This window comes from Netta rufina (genome assembly GCF_964035555.1).
Source record: "Netta rufina genome assembly, chromosome: 1".
Classification (NCBI taxonomy): Eukaryota; Metazoa; Chordata; class Aves; order Anseriformes; family Anatidae; genus Netta; species Netta rufina.
Window position 1 is genome coordinate 141,890,345 of NC_140123.1, and position 25,217 is coordinate 141,915,561.

Here is a 25,217-nt window from a genome sequence, read left to right on the forward strand (position 1 = left end):
GGGCCTAATGTGATGCAATTGGACTTACCATTCAGGTGTTAAAAGTGAGGGCTCCCCAAAGGACTGAGAAGTGCTGAAGACAACCTGGGGACCTGCCTGATCAGTACATGCCTTCTCACTCTGTGTAAATGCACAGCCATGCTAACAAACATATGCTGAGTTTGACATGCAAGTCTACACTCACCCACAGGCATGCAGATGAGCATGCCTGCATACAGAAGACTTTCAGATATAAACACCCACCCATGAACAAATCAGACTTGCACATTAGGACAGCCACAATGGCTCAGAAAACATGTTCATACACTCAGTTATATACAAAACAACTCATGTGTTTCCACCAGCAACCGTTCACAACACATATACATGTTCTTGCATACACACACTCTTTCACATACAAACATGTTCATGTCTGTACACTCTCCTATTGATTTGTAGCCCATACACAGGCATCCAGACACATTCAGGAACATGTACTACAACCAACAGAGTACACACACAAAGACCCACACATGCACACTCACATATATCTTAATGAAGGTTTTGGTCTGGGAAATTCCTTTTCAAGAAACAGAAATAATTGTCAAAAGGAATAAAGAGGAACTGCAAAATAGATGCAAACGCATACCTACACACACAGTGCCTGTCAGTCAGGGTTCCCATCACAACTACAGCTATGGCAGCTCAGCACCAGCTGGCCATGCTTTCTCTCAGTGCAGATGGCTGATGAACCTCATAGAGATTCTTGTCAGACTAACCTGTGCCAGGTGTCTCTGTCTTTGCTGACTGACCTCAAAGAAAGCTGTCCCTTAGCTCCAAGAGCAGCACCTTCCAGAACACTAGCACAAACGTCTGTCAGCTTCTAATGCATTGGGCAGAACATCTTACCTGCACCTGACCAGGCTAAACATCTCCAATTAGTGGAGTTTGTTGGCATTTTTTTTTTTTCCAGACTCCAGGTCTACTGGAACAAGACAAGACAGTGTACAGAAACACAGTGCAGGGTTTGCTCAAACCCACAAACAGCAAGAAAGCAACAAGCTCCTGAGGAGAAGGGGAGAAGTGTATCTGATAAACTGCCTCACACTGCTTGGGAAGATGACAACTGTCCATCCAAGATGGGCTGCTACTTCCAAAGCCCATCTGCCACAGATGTAACATATCAAGTGCTGCTAGCAGGAAGGGAATCTGACAGGACAAACCAACATACAATACATTCTCTTATTCAATAAGGGTTATAAGTGCAAAGGGTTTTCAAAACATTTCAGAACAAACTCCATCCATAGCTGCTGCTTATTTATCAGTGCATCAAAAGATTGTGCAACTTTTTTAGTAACAAACGTTAGAAACTAGTAGCAAAGGATTTGCCTAGATAAAAAGAGAAGATTTAAACATGCCAGGTAACAAAAAGACGTGTGCAGAAATCTGTAAAAACTGTATAGAAGGAAAGGATTCTTTAGAGGAAACACAGGGACCATTATGAAATTCTGTTCATAAACCCTATTAAAAGACTCAGGGCCTCTCCTGCTGCCTCCTCAGCTAAGACAGGCATTGGGAGTTTAGACAGAGGCACACCCTCATTCTTCCCAGACATCCGTAACCAGACACCGGATTCTGGGCTTTGGTTGACATGAACTTGAATTTAGACAGGGAATGGAAAAGAGAGGGAGTCTTGCCCGTGCAAATTAAACACACTAGTATGGATAGCCCTGGAGACTGAAGATCTGAACATAGCACAATTAGCAGCAATGCGACCTTCTTGACAAAATGCCAAGCATGAGTGTGACTTATCTTGCTTAACTTTAATGTCTGAGAGCTGGGCGTCTAGACAAACCTAACAAACCTAGACAATCTCGAGTCACTGGATGGGCACCTCCAGAAAGCAATTCATTTCCCCTGTCATAGGTGGAGAGGAATCAGTTGGCCTGGGAAGGTGTTTCTCTCCACAAACTGCAGAAGGAAGCCTGGGTGACAGTCACCCTCTCAGATGACCGAATTTTAACGGAATGTATATCAGAGTGATTTAAACCATGATATAGGAAGTTCTTTAATTTATACAAAATAACTGTGAATTTCTTCAAAAGAATCTATTAGATTTTCCTGCCATCGGGTTGCCAAGAGAAGTTGTGGATGCCCCATCCCTGGAGGTGTTCAAGGCCAGGCTGGTTGGGGCCTTGGCCAACCTGATCTAGTGGGTGGCATCCCTGCCTACAGTAGAGAGCTTGGAGTCAGATGATCTTTAAGGTCCCTTCCAACCCAAGCCAATTTACGATTCTATGATAGGCCCCCATTAATTTGGAAAAATGAAAGTATTCTCTCCTTTCTACTTGGAAGTCTTTTCTATGGACTCAAATACAAGGAGACTTGGGGAAAATCTTGCTGATGTTTAGTGTAATTCATCTCCTATTAGCTGTAGTTATTTCCTCACCTACCATGCACAGTTCTGCCTGTGTGGATGACAACTGAGCATTTCCACAGTCTGAAGGCTACTAGCAGGTTCCCTGTTTTGTTTTCTTGTTCCAAGTGTGGCATAAAAAGACTTTTATGCTATTCTATTAAATCAACAACTTAGACCTGCTGATCATTGTAATTTCCCTCTACAAACTTGGCCCAATCCTAATCTCTCTCTAGTAAAAGGGTAACCAATACTGTTTCCAACATTCTGGGTGAAATTAGAACAGAAAGTAGGACACTTAAGAGATGCAAAAAAAAAGTATTAAAAAATAAATAAATGTTACAGTTAGAAACTATCTTCTATTCTCTCAAAAGACAAGAAAAATCTGTCAAATTAAATATTTAATTCATTCAATATTTCATTTAATTTCTTTAAGAATTTAAAAAACAAAACAAAACAAAACAAAACAAAAAACCAAGGAAGTTGAACAGAAGTTAAAATAGAACCAAAATATGAAAACATTTTGTTTGAGAAGATCAAAGCAAGGCATTTTGACTTTTCCAAATTGTTGTCTACATTTTCTCCTAAAGACAGCACTGAGTGAAAACTGCTGTCACTTTTCTGCTTGTGATGGATTGCCTCAACAGTACACAACAATTCCAAGCTGGAATATTTATTCAACACTAACATCATTCTGCAAATTGATGATTGATTTGCTCTTCATTAACATCTTTAGAGCAATTTTCTTTTTATCTTGCTACTTTCCTGTCTTTACTAAGCTGGATTTTGTAAAATATTTTTGCCTGTGCTCATAATGTCAGCAGGTCCTTTCTAGTCTTTCTTTTGGGAATCTTTGTACGTCCTGCCTGTCCTTTGTCTATTTATTCAGTAATTCTATACCCATCCACCTCCAAAGAAAGAGGAAAAAGCTTGCCTGATGTGATTTATTCCCTTGTACACCAGCTGTTCATTTCAGTCTCCATGGCTCATTCAATCCTTCACCTGTCTGCTGAGATGGGCACCTCTGGGGCCAATCAGTGTCAGTTGTTCTGGTGGAGTTTGTGAGATGGAGCAAACCAAACTGGGCTGAAACTCTGGTACTTTGTTTTTCTTTGGGCTTTCTGTTCTGTTTTTAATTATTTTTTTCCAAATTAGAAACTAAACATTATGAGCAGGATCCTCTAAACAGAGGTGATTTGGTCTATATTTCTTTTGGAGGAAGCCTGGGTGAGGAGGCACCAGGAGGATTGTTGGTTTGGTTCCCGCAGTTCCACCTCGAAAGAACTGACCTTTAGATCTCTATGGGGTGGAGAGTATTGAACTGCCATGGGAAGCAAAGCATAACATTGGTAGACCAAAGTGCTGGCCTGGGACTTTTCTGGAAGCTTCCCATGGCAAAAATAGCTTTTTCACTTACGCTCCACATTTCCCATCACTTTTCCTGCTATACAGTTTAATTCATGCCAGGCGGATTATGAAGGGAAGAGAATGATGCAACAGTCAAAAAGTCCTTTAAGTCGTTCCAAAAATTAAAAGAGAATAAAAACAAAACAAAACTAAATAAAAAGAGAGAGCTTCAAAACTAAACAGAAAACCTCTGAAAACAAACTCAAAAGAAAGGAGGAAGGGGGAGGAAAAATAAAGAACCCGGGAAAGACAAATGAATGTTAGAGCAGGCACGATCATGGACAGACGCCAGCTACTTACGTTCACCTCGGTGATTGCTATATCAACAATGCTACCCACAACAATCAAGGCGTCAAATGTATTCCATGCATCACAGAAATAGTGCTGCATGTGGCAGAGAAGCCAAGGAAAGAGAAAGAGAGAGAAAGGAAGAGAGAGAAAGAATGAGAGAGAAAGAGAGAGAGGGAGAGAGAGAAAGGGAGAGGGAGAAAAGAGGGAAAAAAAGGAAAAAGTAAAATAAATTAAAATAAAAAACAAAACAAAACAAAACAAAGCATGAAAGAGGGAGAGAAGAGGAAAAAAATAAGAAAAGAAAGAGGTTATGTGGGCATATTAAATAGTCTCTTACCACTCTACAGTATTGGTTGCTCAAACCTCTGTAACGTTTCACATGATGGAGGGTATCAACAAAAGCCTGGTTAGTCAGAAAGTTACTCTCAAGCATGTCTACCTTTTGGAGGGAAAAAAAGCACACACACCCCAAACTCTGTGCGCTTTCACCAGTCACAGCCTTGGGGCTAGCTATGACAAGTGAAAAAGAAGGAGGCGTTTCCCCCCCTCCTTTTTTTTTCCCTGGGAGAAGGAGAAGGACGACGGCAAGTTCAATAAAAGCATGACTAGAGGGAAAAAAAATCAGAAAAAAAAAGAGAAAGAAAGAAAGAAAGAGAGAAGGAACAGCAGAGGAGGAGGAGGTGGTGGTATCCTGGGGAGGGTAGAGTAATACTCACATTAGTTTCACTGAGAATGACGTCTATAATGCTGCCAATTACGATGAGGAAGTCAAAAACATTCCAAGGATCACTAAAGTAACCCTACATAAGGAAGGGGCAGGCAGGATGGGGATTAAAAAGGAATGTTAGACAGACAAAAACAGTTCAAAATTACCATTAGAATTACTGCCCTGATACCTCAAGGGGTTTTCCTCTTAAGTCTATTTGCTGCTTCTTAAACTGTAGCCCAGTCCTGGCATCCCTGACTTGTGTGAGCAGCCCCTATCCAGCCAATGTGATCCCAGGCCAGGTACCCCTCTACTCTGATTCTGAGATGGGGGAAAAGGGGAAGTCATGTAGATCACTTTGAGCGTGGCTCCTCTCAGGAGTAGGGGTTGCAAGTCCAGATTCTCCAGACATCTCTGATTCCTAGCAACATAGCTCCCTTCCACATCTTGTTCAGATTTGGCTGAGGGAAGAGGGCAGGGATGGTGTCATACTGTTTTCTCAAAAAAAGACTCCCCTTCTGCCAGGGTGAATATGAATTCACCAGTCTGCATTCCAGATACACTGCCCTGTGCTGGTGCTGAGAACAGGCAGGTGCTGTGGCACAACAGAGCAGAGGACACAATCAAGCCGGGGAAGTGCTATTGAAATCTTACAGGTTGTCACCTTTATCTTTACCCAGCCACACGAAATATTACGACAGCCATTAGCTTAATGGTTTACTAATGGTCTTCTATTACTAATGCATTTTTTTGTCATAAAACTACAGAGCAGGACTGGTATTTGTGTTACTCTGAAAGCACATCTGCACCACAAAATGAAAGTGTGAATGTAGCCCGTGATGGTGCATACCGCTAGGAAAGGGTAAGGATGTGAGCAAAGTCGGTTTTAACATGTGCTCTGAGTGAGACCCGTTGCTCACTCACTCTAAAAACAGTGCCACAGCATCACTGTGACATTAGCTGTATAGGATGAGCTATGGCAGGTCTGCTAGCACATGCTAAACTCATACCTTCACATTACCGTGCAAAATTACTTTGAGGGCTACCTCAAACATCTCATCGTCCTAAGCTAATCAGCACTGCTTGTCTTCCCCAGCCTGCATGATTTTTGGCTGGATGATTCATAAGGATGCAGGACCTTTTGAGGAAAGGTCCTGTTCAGCCTAGAAGGTGAGTTTCTATACATAAACTTCCTGTCCAACTTAATGTCATGAGCAAAGAAAATGTGTCTTAGCCCACTGAACACCTGTGCCAAGCTCTCCCCTTGTTCTGCAATCCTAAAAGGAGGTAAGAATACAAAATCCTCTGTGCTCCTTTTGTGTTTTGGTTTTGTGAGCACGGGCTACTCTGACCTCTCTGTTTCCCAGCTGCAGCATGTCTCCAGTGAGACTGAACCCAAGTTGCACTGCTCCTGCTATTCTTAGCCAGAGAGTCAGGTCATGGGTAAAGTGCGAGTCTGTGTTCCCAGGCAGTGTGTAGAAAGCAAAAAGGAGAAAAGAAAAAGAATCCCAGTACTGGCACTGCATAAGCCAGGCTTGGGAACCTTAAAATACTCCAGGCTCAACCATTACACGGAGCAGGCACTGGCAAAAAGTGTCTTTCTAAACTCTGAAACACTGCAAACCAGGATGCTCTGAGACTCACAGTTATTTGAGTGGGGCTGGGAATTAAAAAAAAAAAAAAAAGGCAGAGAAAGCCACTGCCCATGTGATTCCACAGCAGTAAAGGGAGCTGACAGAAAGGACTTTGAAGTCTTCTCAATACCAGGAAAAAAATAATTTTTAGCCTGCAATCTGAAATCGGCAAGTCTTAGCAGATCTACACTGGGAGGAATAATCATCCCATGACTACTCATTACTACACAATTAGCTACAACAGGGAAGAAGGAAACAGGAGCAAAAGCAAATTCAGAGAATATTATTATTCAGCGTCCAGCCTAGAAAATACACAACAAATATTAGAATGAATTCAGCAGTGATGTCCAGCATCGTTAGCAACCAGATGGACCTGGAATAAAACTGTAATTAGACTTCACCAAGAGGAAGGGGAGGGAGAGAACAGCAGATTAAATTGTAGAGGCAAACGCATTTTGAATAAATAAGGGACAGACACAGATCATACAGAGTTGCAAAAAGTGCCTTTGCAGCCTGATGCGACCTTGGCAGAGAAGACACTTGGAGGATCAAAGAGAATGGAGTAGAAAACAGACCCAATCCTCCTGCCCCATTCGTGTGCACATTCCTGCTGAAGGCAATGGCACGGCTTACATGCCAAATTAATACAGGCATTGAATAGCATGGCTATCTCCCTTTCCTTCTCAAATTGAACAGTTTGGGAACTACTAAGGATTTCCCAAACTACTCCAAAAAAATAGAGTTTGCTTTTGGGCAGCTGCAAGGGTGGGGATCCAAGACACGTTGGTCATGCGTTTCCCATGAAAATGATGACTCTACTTTAAAATTTGTGGTGATGGATACGTGGTTATTTTTACTATTTTTATAATAATTGGCATCATACTGTAAAAAATATTTTGGGGGTAACCAAATTCACAGTTTCTTTTTACGGAGAAACTTTGGACATAAAGCCCAACAGCCATTGCTGCTGTTAAACCAGCATTTGCTGCTGGTGCAAAACCCAGGCAACAAGCAGCAGAGAATCCTGTCCTCAGATGACCAATGCAACCAGTGAATTCAGCATTGCTCCCAGTTGCAGTAATTTAACCTCACCGGAAGCAATGACATTGCATTAGCATAGTTGGCACATCTCAGGAGAGATTCAGGCCTGGAAAGAAAATGTCCCTTTTTCATTGCTATCACAAATAGCTGCTTTGGAGTTTTGTAAGACCACAGCGTATCTGTAGTCACTGCTAAATTCTGTGGAGTTTCTCCAGATTTACACTGTGAGCTCTTTCCCCTGGGATGCTCTGCTGAGTCTCATCAGCCAGCTCCTCACTTGAAAGTCATGGGCTGGCCTGCTCTGGGGTCACAGAAAGACCAGCACCATCGCATGTTACTGTGTGGCTGTGAGGTGAACTCAGAGAGCTCTCCTCTTCCTCCTGTACATCTTAGCTGAATGATCAAGAGGAACCACGGATATGAATGCGGTTTTACTCAACCCCACATCCAATATACTAGTGTTGAATTAAAGAAGCACCTTCCTTTCCTCCTCACCTGCTCCCTCTGTTTCAAACAGAAGGGTGAAAAACAGGAAGATATTATTCACAGTAAGAAAGCTTAAAGAAAACAGAGAACATAGATGCTTCGTTTGTGTGCAAGGTAATGGAATCCTTCCTAAAACGCTACCCTCTTTGGAGACATTCACCTATGAATGGCCATTACTCAGGTTTGATTCAGACCTCATAATCTTGTCAGGAGTTATGAGCACATATTAAGAGTGAATTACACCCCTGCCCTGGGGACTTGCTTCTTGTGACCTCAAAGTACCTCACTGGAGCGTACCAGGGTGGCTAATGACAGACAAGCTGAATGAAGGGAGAGCTTTCCCTCTAGTAAAGAGGTTGTATTTCCAAATGATTTTTCCCACCAGAAAGTTCTGTATACTTTTCCCAAGGGGAAGGAGGTCTGACTGGAAATGAATTGATGGCACTGTTTGTTTTTGCAGTACAGGAATTTAGAGTGCAATACCATATTTTACCCTTAAAGGGAGACACTTCACCCTGATTTAGCTGTATAATTTCATGTCACATTATGGTAGCCCAAGGGGCATGCTGGGGAAGGGTAGTCACCCTCTCTTGTGGGAGTTCTCTGGAGGTCTATGAAGCTTTCAGGGAGAAAGGAGGACAGAAAGAGACCAGGAGGATTGGATTGAATATTCAGAAAGCATGAAATAACCCCACCGTTAGAGCACTTTTTTTTTTTTTTTTCTTTTCCATTTTTTATTTCCCCAAAGGTAGCAAAGAATAGTGAATCATCACATGATCCATATGTTAATGAAAGGCTGAGCATAAATATGCAGTAGCTGACTGGAATGGAATCTCATTTGTGCGAGGGGAGCAGACATTGTAGCATTTCAGAATGAGTATGCCAATCATTTTTAGGTTTCCTAGTCACTGAGATTAGCCATCAAAGAAGCTGGGGTTTGTTTTGGTACTAATGGAACCACTGAAATCTCTGGAGACCATTTCCTTTACTTTCTGTGAATATGAGATCCTAAACACAGTATCTAAGAAGCCTCATTAACAATAGGGAAATCACCCACTGAAGCCTGTCTGAAGGTCTGAGCTCAGAGTCACCTGGGAACCATAATAAGAACAGGAGGGGGCTGGAGAGCCATTCAGCTATGCTGAAGCGCAGAAATCCTCAGTGGAAGGGTGTTGTTTGAGTCTTGGTACCAGCTGGGTTATGAGCATCCAGGCCTGTGGGAGCTGCAGGGTCACTTCTGTATTAATTAACATGGAGTTATTGGTCTGCTAAGTCCCAGGTTTTAATTTCTGTCTCATATGAAGTGCTTTGCAAAAATTAAATAAACAAACAAACAAACCAAACTGAGAGAAAAGACTCTAAGGGTGAAGAGCACAGCAAGGGCCAAGGGTGTTCACTGGGTGGGATCTGAATGCACTGGAGAGCATCTGAAAGGGTCAGATACTCTCCAGTGGAAGAAGGTGCCGCAGTGTTCTAGGATACCAGGGAAAGATATGCATGCTTGCATGTATGTATGCATGTATGAATACACAAAGAAAGTATCAAGGATGAGAAAATGAGACATATAGATAACTACAGGGACTAAAAAGGAATCAAACTGACAGAAGAACCTTGCTACCACTTATCTGAAGTGAACCAACATACTCAAATGACAAAAAGTAACATTAATCTTAATGAGTAAGAGTATATACAAAGGAGAAAAAGGGCTTGATTGATATTCAGTGTGATTCCTTATCAAAAATATCCTGCTGATCGTAAAGGGCACCAAAGCAGACTTTGCTGGTGACTTGAAAAGTGGGATGAACTGCCACAGTTTGGCTGATGCTTAATATGTGAATTCTTTTCTGAAAATGCAGCATGCTATTTGGAGTTGTGAGAGTCAGTTTTCAGACTCCATTAAAAGAGGATTTCCTGGAAAGAATTTTTGCAAGGGACAGTTTCATTGGAAAACAGAATAAAATCAACTGACATTTACACAGTACTGTGACTTTCGGCATACCTTCTCACAGCATCTTGGAGAGATTCGCATATAACCTGAGAAATCTTACAAAGCTACAATAGGTGCTACCAAATGGAGATAATGCAAGTTCTGTTATGCTGAGATACCATTTAGCCGTAACAGCAATCAGAGAAATTAGCAGAAGCTAAGAGAGAAGGAATAAAGTGGAGGATGCAGCTGCTTGAAGCTCCTGACAGGCTGCAGGAAAACAGCATCTATTTGCATACTATCTATCAGCTCTCATCCATTGACGGATTAATTCTGAGACACAAGCTCCCTGCAGTTCACCTACCAGTCACTGTAATGAGTCACTGCTGCAGGGAATTGCACAAGTCCCCCCTGTACTCCATCAAATCTTTCTGCAGACAGGGGGCAAGGAGAGGAGCTTTTCAGCTCCCCAGACAGTTCCAAAGGTGTGCTTCATTCTGAAGAGGTCTCCTGCCTCTCTCTGCTTATTCCATAAGCAAATAAGACCAACTTGTAGAACAAGATAGGTGCTCAATAACATTGATATTTAACTTTATCCTCTCTCACTCTGTTTCATGCTCTCTCTCAAAACTCCCACATAAAGATGTCAGTGAAAGCAGACAGGTGTCCCTTGGTGCCTGAAAGCCTGTCTGGACATATTGGACACAGACAGAAACAAAAGGAGCTGTAGGACTTGAACGGTTCTGTGATCTGGATAAAGATCCCAGATGTTTATTTCAAGGTCACTGGTACAAATCTAAGATAGCTTGTTACTGGTTAAAAGTGACCACCTTCTGATTATTGTGTGAGAGCCTGTAGATCCTAAAGTGAGTTACTGGTCTCACAACTTCTAGTGGACAAATATCTCAACCACACAGAAACAAAAAAAGAACTAAAAGAATAAAAAACCACCATTGCCTGAACAGAGATTCCTAACTCCTGTTTTATAAGCTTACACATTTACAGAGGCTGGAAATACATAATCTCTTGTGTTAGAACGTTTTTTTATGCTCTCTACACCTACAGATAATCAATAATATTGTGGAGACATGCTTAGAGAAGTCTTCATCATACCCAGTTCTAGGAACTGGGAATTCCCATTTCCAGATCTTGCAACCCAGATCGTTCCACCAGAACTGTATTTTCTAGATGTTCTCCTGAGCCCCTCCATTCCCACCTATGTGATGGTACAGTTATCTCACACCTCTCCGTATTTCATCTCCTCTAAAATGGCTAGTAGTACGCTGCACTCAACCACATGGGAGGTTTAAAGTGCGATGTTATGGTCACAGGTCCTCCAAAGACTGGGGCAGAAACAGCACAAAGGCAATATGGAAGCATATATTATGGAAGTGTCTCTTACTGTTGGGAATGATTATATTATATTATATTATATTATATTATATTATATTATATTATATTATATTATATTATATTATATTATATTATATTATTCAAGGCAACATACTGGGTAGGCCTAAGGACATGAAAACAGCAAAACATGCTGAAACTGGATGATTCAACTAGCTGACCCTGATGTCAGAGCTAAGAGCCTGGACTGCGCTCAGCTGCCTTTGAAGAAGGGGTGAGCTATGCCTCAGAACAGTAATGCCTAAGGCCTCCTTGGCATAAATGCATGAAAATTAAGCCAAAATAACAGAAAGCACTCTCATCAATGCTGCTGGCCACCTAGAAAAAGGGAAATAAACTTTCTTAGCTTTCCTACAGGTTTGTTGTAGCACAGTGATACCCTATGAGGAGTTGGGCCCTTTTCCTTAGGAGGAATAATTACACCAATCGTTTAGCAATCATTGTCCCACAATCAAAACCAGACTTGCTCTCAGCAAAATGAAATGAAATCAATACCACTCTTACTGGAAAGACTGAAAAGTGAATGTGATGGCTTGCTATATCTGAACAGATCATTTATCACAAAATGGATTCTGTGAAAATTTGGCTGTCAAATTCCATTAGGAAAGAGTTGTAAATACTCAAAGACTTTGCAAAGTCTATAAAAAGTAGGTCTCAATGAGAGTGAAAAAATAAATTATGAAGGCAATAAACCAAACCACCAACACGAAAAAGTGTCATGAAAAGAGCAAAAGGCTAGGCTTTGCTACCTAAGACAGTCTGTCTTCTAAATTAGGACTGACATCCCAGTTTAGGGAAGAATGATTCAAAAGAAGTAAAACAAAACCTGTAAGAACATAATCTTTCAATCTTTCAGTCTGAAGAGCCACTTACTGTGTGGGAAGATGAGACAGTGTCAGGAAATGTCTGAAGAGGCACTCCAAATAGAGGGCTGGACTTAGTTTCTCTTGTTTCTGTATGCACCATGGGAAAAGGCTAGGACCACTCTGCCATGGTTGCTGCATGGTTAGTGGGTACTCACTGGAAGAAAGGCAGGGCCTCCCAGAAACAGGCTAGTAGATATGTCTGGTATCTATCTTTTTTTTTTTTTTTTAAGGTAAATTTAATGGAGGGTAAGTTGTCTCCATTTTCAGAAAGGCCTGATTTTATATGGATTAGAGCAGTTAGCAAAACAACGCCTACTTTCATGTAGTCCATCAATTGCAACTTTCAGAAAGAGTGTGGTTACTCTCATTTACACTCGGGGAAGCAGGAATATAGAAAACTAAAGTCTCCAAAATCCTAAAAACGCCAGATGGATGGCAGAGAAGAGAAGTCATCTCTCTTTGACTTCATTCCAGTGACCACTCAGCAGTGGAAATGTCGTTTCCTAAACCAATGAACAGTTCTTAACAGGGGCTGCACCGCAGTCTGTTATCTGGTACCATTCTTACATGAAAAGAAGATTCACATCCATGAGAATATTTGACCCCTTAAAATAACCTTACATGAAGTGACAGAAGGTTGGGATTTTTCTTCTGTGAGTGAGAGCAAGTTGCTTTTCCCTGGATCTGTTCCCTTACATGCTGCTGCAGACACTGTCTGTGCTGTTGTGAATGAGACCCCAGTGCACCATCCCACTGGGCTTTTAACACTGTGTGAATAATTTTCTATATTAAATAATTAAGTGTAATAGCTAATACAGCACTTCCCACACTGTTGCATTGTGCAGTCATATCATTATTTTTGATCATTTATAATGACATTAAAACCCTCAAGTGCCAGACTGAAAATAAATCTGTCACAATGTTGCAGTAATATGCAAATTCTCTGGGTACATTTGCTGTGAAGGAAATGGTCCTCTCTCATTGAAGCTCTTACGAGGTTTCTTTAACATTTTTTTCTGCCTGCTGAATTCTCCACTGATCCTCCAGAAAGCTGGAGGATCACACAGCTCTAGCTGATGAGTGTTAGAAATGTCACACATCCTATAAAACAATATTTAAAGGATCTATTTGTGTGCAGAGAATTGTTGGCTTCTTCCTCCAAAAAGAGAACATCCTGCAGTTAAACAATGCAATATGGGAAGGAGCAGATCAAATAGCCTTTTTGCCCCTCATCAATTGTTTCTACCATTATGTGAAAGGACCACTTTTTTGCACAAAGAGAGAAATTTGTTCTGTACACTTATTTCATTCTTGGCCTCTTCTTTGGGAGTGACAACAAAGAAGCCAACTGGGATGTAGCCCTTCTGTGATGTAGGTTTTCCAGGAGGAAATTGGAGAGACCAGCATACTTCATTCAGGATGCCAACCAGCCTTTAGAAGGAAGACTTTGATGCTTCCTGACCCAGATTCCAGAAGAGGTATGAGCTAGGATTTACTGCAAAATTCCACTTCTCATCATCAGTCTAGTTTCTTCTGTTACATTCACCTACCAACTGTTTTCACACTGCATGACTTGTTTAGGTGGAGTCACGCCTATGCCATCTCAGAATATAAGCATATGCACAATAGAAAAACTTTAGTCTGGCACTACTTTCCTTTTCTTTGAAGTGTTGGGAATGGCCAGACTTCCCCTCCCACACACACTCAGGAACTGGTGAGGGACTCAGTGAAATCTGGAAGTATCAATGAGGATTTGCTGTACTTTCACAGTTATTTGCTTACTGACTCCTCATTTGTGGAAATTGTTACTAAAACAACCTAATCCCTGAGTGTTCTGATGCAAATTTCTTTTTCTGCACTAAACTGGAGAATTTGTTGTTTAAGGCTCTACAGTTACATCAGGTACACTGTTTAACTTAATGGGTCGGCACAGTAACACACCTGGATGTGGTTCCTTTTTCTTTTCATTGTCACTTCTGTGTCAGATGTCTCCATAACAGACTCCTGAGTGGTTTCAGTTTAAGGCCTGGAATAACAGCAGTGTTGTGGCCGTGGGCTAGTGGGATGCCCTTCCACGTTCTGCAATAGTCTCAAAGCCAGGCTGCTTCAAGAGGGCAGTGGCACAGACTGTGCTGCAAAAGACCCACTTCCTTTCTTAGTCTCTCTTTTCTTTCTTTTGGACAAAATGCAGATAGAAATTCCATCAAGCAAGCAGAATCAAAAAGCAAGTCTACCTGATGACCCCCTGTTCCAACCCACAAATGTGTATAAAGGACTGAGATAACTTTATCATCTACGTCCACAATCATTATTATGATTATTTCTTGACTTTACATCAAAGTCACCCAAACATGCTGCTCTGACATACAGTACACGTATTTTCAGTATCACTTGGAAAAGAGGCTCATTTTTCCTCCCAAACCTACAGAAACAAAAGGCTATATGGTCTGCTCTTCACATGACATATATGCCATGCAAGATGCATGAAACTCCTGGCAGACAAGTAATCACAATAAAGAGAAAGCAGACATCTAAGTAATGAGGAATTAAGATTTTTCCCTTTTCTAGTGTATTTCTGAAAATCTTGGGCCTGAATGAGCAGTTCTTTGGGAGCCCACACTAACTGCATACATACTGTGCAGTGTCTGGACATGCATTTCAGAAATGCCAGGGACTTCTGGTCATCTAGCTGCAGGGTTTGTTGAAGCAGCTGGCAGTAATTCCAGCTGGGCTACTGGCTATATAAAAGATGCAGAGGAATATTAAATGTATTTAGACCTCACCCAGAAAAAAAAAGTGGGGTAAAAAAGAAAAACATTTATGGGGAATCATGCTGTTGTTAAGTTTTTGCAACAGAGCTGAGACTATTCCAGAGAAGCGGGGAAATACACTGCACCTGATTTTTATTGCAAATTATTTTGATGAAACAGTATGCAGGAAGGTTCTGTGGTTGAGATACTGATGTGTTTGAACATGGAGACCTGGGATGTCTGCCAGAAAACTTCAATAAAATGTTGAAACACAAAAAGATGTTCATTAGCTTAAAAGCTATGGATTTTAATACTCTTTTTCATTTTTTTAAAAAACTTCTTTCCATGTCCACTTTTCCTTTCATCCTTGTTCCTGTTCTTCTTTTCCTTCCATTTGTTTTGTCCAATCATTTATTTCTCCATTTTATTAATATCTTCCTCTGTCTGAGTCTTTTTTGTTTGTTTGTTTGTTTGTTTTCATTTATTTTTCTCCCTCTTTTTTTTTTTTTTTTTTTTTTCTCTTTCTTTCTGTTTCTTTCTACCTTAAGGAATATTCTGTTCTTTCCCACTTTCCATAATCTTTGTATGGCTTTTCTTCCCATCCAGATTTGGTTTCCCTCTTCTTTTCTCCCAGACATTGTTCTTCCTGTAGAGTTAGTTCTCTCACTTCCTTCAGTTCACATACATTATTACCTGACTATTCCTAGTTCTCTCCATGTTGCTTCTTACCATCATCATCAAACTGAGCTCACTCTTCCTATTTGTTGAATGAGGTATATTTTTCCCACCCCTAGATCATGAAATATATAAGCTTTCTTACCCCTTCCTTTGCCATTTAATACTCTAACAGAAGCAGAGTTAGAGACTGCCCTTTCTGTTGCGCTGAGTAGACGAATCAATCAGCAAATGCTCTATGTCTAGATGCTGACTGCCCGAAACAGAAAGGGTAACACTGAAGCCGAAGAGATGAAACAATTAGAAACCAATTACTTAGGTTTTGAACCTGCCAAAATAAACAGACAAAGTCTACAAAGAGACCTTTGACAACCAGAATCGAGTATCTGAAGCCCATGAGAGGGAGGCAGCTATCTGCACCGTGGGCTCTGCATGGCTTCTTCTGAGCCTGTGGATAACCCAACAAAAATGAAGGAGTGTTTATACTACCTACACATTTATACAACCTACACTACTAATTTATACCACTATACTTCATCCTAGACCATGTGATTTTTAACCAAACATGATTCCTTTGTCTGCTGGATGGAACTGCAGTGCTTTCAGCAGTGGGCAAAAGTCCACATAATTGTAACCAGGTTTCCTGATATTTTTATATCAGTGCAGAATGTCTTTGTTTTCTCCATATAAGCTGGAGAAATAAAACATTGTGATGAATGGTGCTGGGGCAGCATCCTAAGCTGTTTGGGTATTTCTGAAGGTACTAGAATGGAGAACTACACAAAGCATTAGATTTCCAAAATTAACCCACCTTGTTTCAGTGGTGCAGTAAATAGGTTGAATATAAATCTCAGTTGCTTGGAGCCTCTATCCTGATCAAGGAATGACTGATTATGATCTTAGTGAGAAAGAAGAATGTAAGTAGTATGAGGCAGCCAGTGTGACTTCAGGAGAGACTGCTCAGAGATCTGTTTATAGGCATAAATGTACTAGAAATGGAGTAGTAAAAAGGGAACAAAAACAGATGAGTCATTGTGCAGGTTTGAGAAGAGATAACAGTGCATCAAATGCATGATAAATACTGAGTGAGAGGTGCTTAAAGAGGAATAAAGAAGGGCAAATACATCAGGAGAGAAAGAAACACTAAGGACAGGTAGATCCATCAGTAAGCAGAGACTAAGAAATAACCATGGCTGATATTCATGACTTCCACAACTCAGAGGGTCATAGCCCTTACTGGGATCACATTGGATTATGTGCCTTGTACTGAATGTGAAACTTGTTTGAAACAGTGCACAGAACTCTGAACTCTGCTACAGGAAAATGACATTAAGGAATGGCAAGAATTCAGAGGAAAGTAGCAGTGATAAATGAAGGACTGAGCTAACTATCTGAGGAAGGACAGATGGCGTCGTTACAGGCTGCTTTACAAGTAACATCCATAAACACCCAGGGAAGAAAGGTGCTGACAGTGTCTGGCAAAGGGAATAGACTTGTGATCTGTAGTCCCTCTGATAGTCATAATTCCACAGAGGAAATCCCCAAGATTCCCTTTCCACACACAGACCTGGATTTGACAAAATATATGACCGTGTGCTTTACTTTATGCATGGGAGTAGTTCCACTGGTATATCTTCTATGCTTTGAGATGACAGAGACAGTGGTAGAAAATCCAAAACTCTCAGATTACTAGTCCTGCCCTTGCTAATAGGAGGACGTATGAAATATTTCCTGAAATAAAATTAGATACGTTTCATCAGTAAAACAACCCATTCCAGAGAGCTGGAAAGATCTGAAATTCCTGCAGGAGAATCCATCCCCATATTGGCACTTATGTTGACAGATGGTGCAGCTTCATATGAATAGGAATTTTAAGTCATTTTTTGTAAGTTGAAAAGATAAATTCCAGGCAGATTTTGTAGAGCAGCTGGCCCTTTGTAGACCGCTCCTTGCGGTGACATTGTTAAGAAGCTAGGACAGTGGTAACTGTGAGCACACCAGACAGCAGAGCACCTCTCATTCCCTTCAGTAGTTTTCTTTGGAAAATGCACGAAGTAGCAGCAGCTTTCTCCATGCAGGAACTGGAAAACAGCTCACCAGATGGGCTGGAGAATTTATAAAATTAGAAAAACAAAGCAGCAAAAGGCCTTGGCTCAACAGCATTACTTCTAGACTGTCTCTTTGAAGTAACTACTTTTGAATTAGTTTATGCTCTTTAGCCAAGACAAACACTCAGGTCCATTTGGGAGTTTTGCTTCAGAGCAGCACATTAATACTCTGTAAGGAGATGGAGGGCATGTAGTAGATGTTTTCTATATCAGCAGCCTTAATCAACCCAAATCTCTCTTGCGCATTGTTAGCACACCCTCCTGCCAAGACTGCATCAGACACAGATGAGCTGTCTTATACTGTGCTTATATTTATCTTGCAAGAAACCTGGGAGAACTGATCCTCTCCTCCACAAAATGCATCACACAGAAACACAAGGGCTCTCAGAGGCTGGCCTTGCCCCTGCCCAGCATGTGCTACCTGTACCCACAGATAGCTACTACAGCTAACATACCCCTCTTCTCTACAGCCTCCCTGGAGACTAAACAAACCAAAACACTTCACAGAAGATGGCCAATAAAAAGCTGACTAGAGCAACCAACCCCCAAAAAAACAGTATGTTTAGTTAGGAGAACCTTTGCCTTTCTACCTCCTTCACATATTTTCTCTAAGTGTTAGAAGATGAGCCCTGTCTCAGACATGGCTCCTTATTCCTACAGCTGGCTTTTCAATAAGTATATCTCTGCTCTTACCATAAGGACTAGTTGCAGGGCTGGATTATCCCAATTGAATCTTTGCAGTCAGGCAGATATGTGCTCCTACTTAACGTCTGTGCATCTGACTGTGTATTTACTTTTTTTCACCTTCACTATCAGGAGCAGCAAATAAGCAGGACACATCTCTTCACAGAATATGAGCAAAGAAAGAAAAACTGTGTGCATTAAAAAATCTGTGCACTCAGAGACTGCCAACTCTTCCATTATTACACAAGCAGTAAGTAGTATTGTAGTGGCAATAAACTGCTATTACTTTATATAATACTGAGCACCACACCACTGCCTGCAGCAGGAATTCTGCATATTGGGAACTTCCCTCCATGAGGCAAGTCCCCATGGTGACTTCTGTAAGGAGCTATGGTGGTAGCAGCTCTTAGCATCCCAGAGATCTTTCCCAGTTCCCTTAGCAATTCTTTGTGGCAAAGGTATGAATAAACAGCAGCTTGTTCTAATTTGCACAGATGGAAAAAAATGTGATCCCGTATTGTTGCTGCAGACCATTCATTCCAAGGTGCCTTTAGGAAGTGACTGTGCAAAGAAAAGCTCTGTGGCAGCTGCTTCAGAGTTACAAGTCAGTTAGTGTGCTACTTGCTGTAGTGGAGGGTTAGCTGCTGCATCCACTGCTGGGCTAAGCACTGCAAAATCATAGAAAATAGAGTGGAGTTCACCACCTTCAGTTCTGTGCTCAGTTCTGTTCTGCCACTTTCTCCTGGGTATTGCCACTAAGGCAAGAACACAACACCTTCAGCTACCTAAGTTTCCTGCTTTCTTGTCAGTTTTACTGACAACAAGCTTACAGCTTCTTCACTTTAGGTACTCTTCAGACAGAGAAAAAGTGATGTTGGAGCACAAAATCAAATTGAATAAAAGAGCTTAAAGTCTGGTTTGTGTTTTACTGCTCTGGAAATAGCAGACAATTCTGCATTTCTGCATTCAGCATTCTGAAATTGCCGTTTGGTACCTGGGAAACACTAAAATACCATTTTGCATCTCGTTTCTTTGTTTGGTGAACTTGGTTGGTTAGAGGGTAGGGGATGGTGACTGCCAAAGTGATGTTCACCCAGGTGACACAGTGAAATCTTTCTGGACGTTTTCAGCCGTTATTCCTAGGGACAACCTCCATCTGCAAATATAGGTAGGTTATTTTATATCTTGTGTGATAGGAGGACACAGGATTAGGCCAAGCAGAGGGCTGTGCTAACAATTTTCTCCATGCTGAGAGATTCCCACATCAGAACATATTCTAGGCAGGTTCGAGTTCAGTCCAAAAGGGGAAGCCTAAATATGAGCACACTGTGCCCCCCAGTGTTGGTCCACATTGGTCCAAATAGTTTTCTGAGACAGGTGGTTTCCTTTGGAGAGCAGGTTTGGCCAATAAGGAGCAGGGAATGAAGGCTGCAGGCCAAATCCTTGTACGGAATGGCAAGTTACACAAAGCACTGGTACTCAACACAATCCAGTGTGAATACAATACTGGTGACACTACTTTTTGCTGTACTAGTTGTTTTCACAAGCTCATTCCTGTTTTTCTTCCCTGTAAAACCTGTGGGCCCATTTAAAAAAAAAAATGTTTATTTTCCCAAAGGTATTTAATTAAGCTATCAATTTAAGACAGTTTAATTAAATAGATTTGAACAACTTTTGGCATACAGTCCAGACTGTGGTTTTAAACAGATTTATTATTTTATGTGGCTGTTCTTTCAGGATGGGCAGGGCCCAATCTGAGCTTTGTGTCTCACACTTAGTTGAGAAGACTTTATTAATAATCCAGTATTCTGGTCACAAGGAAAACTTCTTTTATATACTCACTTTTACTATACTGTGGTAGCTGGAGATATAAATTGGAAATTACAAAATCATGGAAAATAGGGCTGAGAGGAATTTTGTGACATAATCTAGTCCATCCCCCTGTCCCAAGGCAGATTATACATTCCTAAACTGATTCTAAGGAAAAGTTCGGCTAACTTAATCTTAAAACCTCAAATGATAGAGATTCCACAATCTCTTTAGGCAACCTGTTCCAGTGTTTTTCTATTTGGAGGATACACCCTCATCAGCCCTCAGCTGATTTTGCTTAACTCTTTGTGGTTCAGCAAAACTTGAAAAGGAGATTGAACATGGGAAAGTAAGGCGAGGGAAGTAGAGGGGACCTCCTATATCATCAAGTCCAGCTCCTTACTGCTAGAGGCAACAATGTCAGGTAAAGCTTTTCCTGCATATGTACAGAGCTCAATATTTGAAGTGGTTGGACTCCATCCCTAAATGGTAAAAATAAATTCTCCCAGAGAAACTCATCTTTCTTAAGGTTAAGAATCTCTTGTAAAGTAGAACCATGAAATCAGAAGAGAATTGCAAAGCCTGTGAGATACAATTGTGGGTATACAATGTGCAGATAATATTTTTCTCTGCCAGAAGATTTGCTCGCTAATAGACCACGCAAAATGTCAAAAGTGAAAAGTAGATCCCTCCTGAATATTGAAATCCCGTCTGAAACAGATGATGATACGTCTAAATTTCCCAATGTAGTGTTTGAGATCTCACAAAAACGTCAGTCCTTCACAAGGACAGCATGAGATGTTTCCAACCTTCAAGAGAACTACATTTCAGAAAGGAGAGTGATACTGGGTTCAGGAAAAAATACAAAATTGTGACTCTACTAGAAGAATTCCTAGATGCTGTGGAAGAAGGTGAGAGGCCAGGTAGCAGTAAAGTCAACACAGAAATAACAAGAGAAAGACTGAGTTCAGTGGAATGGCAGAGCAATGTTTCTGAGTTGAGGATGAAAAAAATATTAGTTTAGAGCTGGGAGCTCTTAACTTCAGTGAACCTCTACATGTTTAATGAGAAAGACATCTTAGTCACAACTGATGTTTCAGACAGTATTTGCCAATCTTAACATTTCAAGGTATCCTTCAAGATACAGAATGCCATGGCCCAATGGACAGGACAATACTTTCAGACAGGACCTTCTAGGGTGCTGAGTATTATCAATGAAGTATTGAATTCAAAACTAAAGTAATTCAAACTAGCATTAAGCCATAGTCCTCCCAGAAGAAACATTTTTTTTCAAAGGCTCATAACCCAAAATGAGTCATGCTTTATTAGCATCACTTAGGCCAGGAGACTAATCATAGGATGATATTTCTATTTCATTTTAAGAAAGTCAGAGAGAACATCAGAATAATGTTCAGCATGGAAAACATGTTATAGCCTTAACATAGTGTCACTATTATAACTTAAGGAAAACAGAGAACTAGGAACCTTCTCTAGTAGCAGGTGTCACTGTTTTTCTGTATTTATTTATTTATTTAGCATGTCTACTCTCCAGTGAAAACGTTATTAAATACACATGAGACTCCAATCCAGAGAGCAACTGTCCAGCTCATTTATCGGTGGGGTGATAGATCAGAGAGTTTCACCTCCTCCTTCTCCTCACAGCTGCCCCGCACACATGCACACACACACAGAGGCTGGGAAACTCTACACCTAAAGCACCTACCTTAGGTTTGAAGGCGATTAATTTCAGGACCATCTCGACAGTGAAGAGGCCAGTGAAAAGCATGTTGAGGATGTTCATGGCTTCCTTGAACATGCAGCTCTGACCGTAGTGCTGAAAAACAGTGTCCCGAGAGCAGTGAGGAATGGACATGCCAGCTAGTTGGTTTTCCACAGGACTACTGCTAATCTCCCTCTACATCAAGGTTATCTAACATAAACCCCAGCATGCTCCATTTTTTCAATTTAGAATTCCCATCTCCCTTCAAACATAAGCATTTCTATACCTCTAGCCATTTTTATAATCTGACTCTGGATCTCATCTCTTTTTAAAAAAATCTTTTTGACTGGGGGCTACCAAAATCATACTTACCGTTCCAGTTGAGGGTTATAAATCTACATAATGGTACAAGACACTTTCAAATTGTGTTTGTTATATTACCCTTCCCTAACACCTGGGTTACTTTTTTTTGTTTGATTGCTACTGTGCAGTGAACAGGGGGTTTCACTGAGCTGTTCATAATGATATCAGGACATTCCCCGAATAATTGCACTTGATTCAGGATTCTGCAAAGTACATGAACAGCTCAAATCGTATCTTTCTAATATGCATTATCTCGTGTTTGCCAACTCTGAATTAAATTTGCAATCATGCTACCATTCACTTAACTTTATTAAGATCTTATGAAGTTACGCTCTGTCATCTGTTAATTCAAATAATATCTTCTGCAGATTTTGCCACCTCATTTTTCATATCCTTATTTCAAAATCTTTATACTTGGGACCCATTACCTTATTTCAAAGTTGTTTTTCAGTTCATATTACAATACCTTGTTTGTAGTTGCTTAATTTTGACATTTTTAACCACCTGGACTGAATTTTCCCATTCTGCATTGGATCAGGGTGGTTTATTTAAAGGAGATTTAGTTAAAACAATTCAGATACAGATGAAGGACAGGCTAGGATTTGTTGAGGAATTTTCAAAGTTGCTCGTGACATTTTCCTTGAAAGACTTCAGTACCTGCAGGTCTTTGGTTAAAAACTTGGAATTCTAATCGAATGTGGCTTTTCTAAGTTTGAACCAAAGTGTAAGTTTTTCAAAAACTGTGCTTTTCTCGGGATGGATATAGACTTAGAATCTCCGAAGATGCTGTCCTGCCTGTGGGCTCACAAACATCTCACCAGCTTCTAGATCTATCTGCCCTGTGCATGCCCCAATGTCACAGCAGCTGAGCATGCTCCAAAGCTCCCAAGTGAAAACAGCTCCCCTCTGCTGCTTCATGACAGTATAGCAGTAGATGCTTCAGCTGAGAGAAGAGTGGGACTGACTCGAAACAAAAAGGAAGGCGATAGAGACCAAGGGCAAAGGCAGAGTGGAAGGAACAAGCCAGAAAAGGACAGGCTTGGGTAAACCTGGGGGACAAAGCAGTCATTGGTCCCAGCCAGCATGGGTTTGTGAAGGGTAGGTCCTGCCTAACTAACCTGATTTCCTTTTATGATAAGATCACCCGTATGGTGGACCAAGGGAAACCAGCTGATGTGATTTTTTTAGACTTCAGCAAGGCTTTTGACACGGTTTCCCATAGGATCCTACTGGACAAAATGTCCACCATACAGCTAAATAAAAACATCATACGATGGGTGAGCAATTGGCTAACGGGCAGGGCCCAAAGGGTTATGGTAAATGGGGCTGCATCAGGCTGGCGGGCGGTCACCAATGGGGTCCCTCAAGGCTCCATTTTAGGGCCGGTACTTTTCAATATTTTTATAAACGATCTGGATGTAGGAATAGAAGGTATTTTGAGCAAGTTTGCTGATGACACCAAACTTGGAGGAGTTGTGGACTCGAATGAGGGTGTAAAGGCCTTGCAGAGGGATCTGGATAGGTTGGAGAGCTGGGCGATCACCAACCGCATGAAGTTCAATAAGAGCAAGTGCCGGGTCCTGCACCTGGGACGGGGAAACCCTGGCTATACGTACAGACTGGGCGATGAGACGCTGGAGAGCAGCCTAGAAGAGAGGGATCTGGGGGTCGTGGTAGACAGCAAGTTGAATATGAGCCAGCAGTGTGCCCTGGCAGCCAGGAGGGCCAACCGTGTCCTGGGGTGCATCAAGCACGGCATCGCTAGTAGGTCAAGGGAGGTGATTGTCCCGCTCTACTCTGCGCTGGTGCGGCCTCACCTCGAGTACTGCGTGCAGTTCTGGGCACCACAGTATAAAAAGGACATGAAACTGTTGGAAAGTGTCCAGAGGAGGGCTACGAAGATGGTGAAAGGCCTGGAGGGGAAGACGTACAAAGAACGGCTGAGGTCACTGGGCCTGTTCAGCCTGGAGAAGAGGAGGCTGAGGGGAGACCTCATCAGAGTCTACAACTTCCTCGTAAGGGGGTGTCGAGAAGCAGGAGACCTTTTCTCCATTAACGCCAGTGACAGGACCCGCGGGAACAGGGTTAAGCTGAGGCAGGGGAAATTTAGGCTTGACATCAGGAGGGGGTTCTTCACAGAGAGGGTGGTTGCACACTGGAACAGGCTCCCCAGGGAAGTGGTCACTGCACCGAGCCTGTCTGAATTTAAGAAGAGATTGGACTGTGCACTTAGGCACATGGTCTGAACTTTTGGGTAGACCTGTGCGGTGTCAAGAGTTGGACTTGATGATCCTTAAGGGTCCCTTCCAACTCAGGATATTCTATGATTCTATGATTCTATGATTCTATGATTCTATGATTCTATGAAATGTACAGAACTGTTTGTGTCTACACAGGCTCATTCCCTGTCTGAAAAGAACATCTTTTCAGACCTTCCTTTTTGTTAACTGACCACTTAGTAAAGGTTATGTCTTATTGCCCTTTATTGCTCTTCCACCTGCACATGTTAATCTACTACCTTTATTTGCTATTCTTGTAGATCCAGCTGCAGATTTTTCTTTGGTGGATTCCCACTAGATGTTTGGAAAACCCTCACACATTAAGGATAATGAATGCAGTGTAGTGGGTAGTAGAGCAATCAGTAGCATCACTAGTGAAGCAAGTTAGGCAAACAACTATCAAGAAATACTTTAGGTGGAGTTGATCCTACTTTGTGGTGATGGAGTAGAAAATACAGCTTCTAGAGGTTCTTTCTCAACAAATTTATATGATTCTTAATGTAGAACAACGGAGATAATAGGGACCCTCAATTCCCACTTTACTTGATTGCCTTGTTTGCCAGCTTATTTGCTCCCTAGTTTTTAACATAGAAAAGGCTAAAACTTGAAATTCAGATGTTAGATGAGTGACAGTTCAAGGCTTATTCTTGCATTTCATAGGAGACA

General features: G+C 41.4%; 1 protein-coding gene across 1 annotated transcript in view; it reads right to left on the minus strand.

Annotated features, from left to right (window-relative positions):
- Positions 1–25,217, minus strand: part of CACNA1C (calcium voltage-gated channel subunit alpha1 C) — a gene marked incomplete at both ends in the record, with an annotated part of 472,734 nt that overhangs the window by 45,563 nt on the left and 401,954 nt on the right. The window contains 3 exons of the mRNA XM_084282170.1: positions 4,103–4,186; positions 4,810–4,893; positions 21,913–22,023. Of these exons, the coding sequence (XP_084138296.1) occupies positions 4,103–4,186; positions 4,810–4,893; positions 21,913–22,023 (279 nt within the window). The remainder of the gene's footprint in view (positions 1–4,102; positions 4,187–4,809; positions 4,894–21,912; positions 22,024–25,217) is intronic.